This window comes from Octodon degus, unplaced genomic scaffold, assembly GCF_000260255.1.
Source record: "Octodon degus isolate 3935 unplaced genomic scaffold, OctDeg1.0 scaffold00089, whole genome shotgun sequence".
Classification (NCBI taxonomy): domain Eukaryota; kingdom Metazoa; phylum Chordata; class Mammalia; order Rodentia; family Octodontidae; genus Octodon; species Octodon degus.
The window spans coordinates 2726855-2729004 of NW_004524665.1; the positions used below are offsets into that span (position 1 = coordinate 2726855).

General features: G+C 58.9%; 1 protein-coding gene across 1 annotated transcript in view; it reads left to right on the plus strand.

The window, feature by feature from the left end:
* The window catches only part of Ptma (prothymosin, alpha), a 3263-nt gene extending 1496 nt beyond the window's left edge, over positions 1 to 1767 (plus strand). Inside the window, exons 2-5 of the mRNA XM_004637308.2 lie at positions 516 to 587; positions 669 to 762; positions 842 to 915; positions 1052 to 1767. Of these exons, the coding sequence (XP_004637365.1) occupies positions 516 to 587; positions 669 to 762; positions 842 to 915; positions 1052 to 1099 (288 nt within the window). The 3' untranslated portion in view covers positions 1100 to 1767. The remainder of the gene's footprint in view (positions 1 to 515; positions 588 to 668; positions 763 to 841; positions 916 to 1051) is intronic.
* Positions 1768 to 2150: the final 383 nt, after the last annotated feature.

Sequence of the window (2150 nt, forward strand, 5' to 3'; positions counted from 1 at the left end):
GTGCGCGCCTGCGCGCCGCGACCTCCCCGCCCCCACTCGCTCCCCGGGGCTGCGGCCGCCAGGGGGCGGGAGCGGGCGGCCCGCTGACCGGAGTGCGGGAGCTACCGGACCCGGCCAACAGGTGCCCGGGCTGCGGGATCGGGACTCTGGCCGGACGCCGTGGGCGTCGGTGGCGAGCAGAGTCGTGTGAGGCGAGAAACGTTAGGACGCTGCGCTTCTGGAGCGCCGGGGGCGTGCTGTCGTCTTCCCCGCTGTCCTGTTCCTGCGGGCGGCTGTGGCGCGGAAGACCGGCGCGGAAGGCGTGAACCCGCCAAGGGGCCTGGCCGCCCGCAGCTCCCGCCCCGCCCCCGCGCGCCGCGTTTGTTTACGGCCAGCGCACCGCCCGGCTGCTGCTCCCGGGGGCGGGCGGCGGCGCGGTCCCCAGTGACCCGGCTGGGGCAGGGCGGGTGTGTGGGCGAGCTCCTTGCCCTCTTTGGGTCCCTCGGAACCTAATCGCGTCCCGATTTTCTCCGAAGGACTTGAAGGAGAAGAAGGAGGTCGTGGAGGAGGCGGAGAACGGCAGAGACGCCCCCGCGAACGGGAACGCTGTGAGTGCCGGCGGGCGCGGACAGGGCGGCGGGCGGCTTCCCGGAGGGCAGGGCTGACAGCCGGCCGTGTGTTCTGTGCAGAACGAGGAGAATGGCGAACAGGAGGCCGACAACGAGGTAGACGAGGAGGAGGAGGAAGGCGGGGAGGAGGAGGAGGAGGAGGAAGAAGGTGATGGTGAGTATGGGGCTGAGTCTTCAGGGAGGAAGGGGCAGGCGGGGCCTCATGGTGGGCTCACCTGGCTTTGCTCTTCCAGGTGAGGAAGAGGATGGAGACGAGGATGAGGAGGCAGAGGCAGCTACGGGCAAGCGGGCAGCTGAGGACGACGAGGTAGGTCCAGGTCGTCCTCGCCTCTGGCGCCTCTGTCCTGAGGGTGCACCTGGGGACAGCAGAGCGGGTTGGGCCGGGAGGGCGCTGCGGGTCTTGGCTGCGCAGGAGTCCTGTGTGACTCGTCTCCTCTGCCCAGGACGACGACGTGGATACCAAGAAGCAGAAGACCGACGAGGATGACTAGACAGCAAAAAAGGAAAAGTTAACTAAAAAAAGGCCACCGTGACCTATTCACCCTCCACTTCCCGTCTCAGAATCTAAACGTGGTCACCTTCGAGTAGAGAGGCGCCCCCCCGCCGCGGCAGCGCCACCAGCATACACAGCTCTCCACCACCGCCCCACCGAAACCACACGCGAATTTGCAACAGGGAGGAAAAAGAAACCAAAACTTCCAAGGCCCTGCTTTTTTTCTTAAAAGTACTTTAAAAAGGAAAATTTGTTTGTATTTTTTATTTACATTTTATATTTTTGTACATATTGTTAGGGGTCAGCCAGTTTTGATGATCCGCGGATGACCAAACCAGCCTTCGGAGCGTCCTCTGTCCTACTTCCGACTTTACTTGTGGTGTGACCATGTTCATTATAATCTCAAAGGAGAAAAAAAACCTTGTAAAAAAAGCAAAAACAACAAAAAAACAATCTTATTCCGAGCATTCCAGTAACTTTTTTTGTGTATGTACTTAGCTGTACTATAAGTAGTTGGTTTGTATGAGATGGTTAAAAAGGCCAAAGATAAAAGGTTTCTTTTTTTCCTTTTTTTGTCTATGAAGTTGCTGTTTATTTTTTTTGGCCTGTTTGATGTATGTGTGAAACAATGTTGTCCAACAATAAACCGGAATTTTATTTTGCTGAGTTGTTCTAACAATGCCGTGTCGAGCCTGGTTCTTCAGTGTTGGCTCCTTCAGCATTCTGGGGGAGGTTGGGAGGGGGAGTCTCGGTTCAGGGGTGGAGATGTTCTTTGGGGCCCTGCAGGTGTGCAGGTCTTGTGAGTCTCTGGCCCTTGAGCTGCAGCATGCTTTCAGTCTTCCTGCCTCAGCCTCCTATTGAGGTTACCTCTCCACCTGGCTGCGCGGCTGGCTGCACAGCTTCACACCCAGCGCGGTGGGGGCTGCTTACTGGTTCAGCCCCTGCGGATGGTCTCAAGAGACCTCCCGGTGTAGTGACTCCCGGGTGTAGTGACTCGGTGCCAAGCCTGGGCTTCGGAGGTCTGGGCAGAGCGCGGGTTTGTGGTGCCT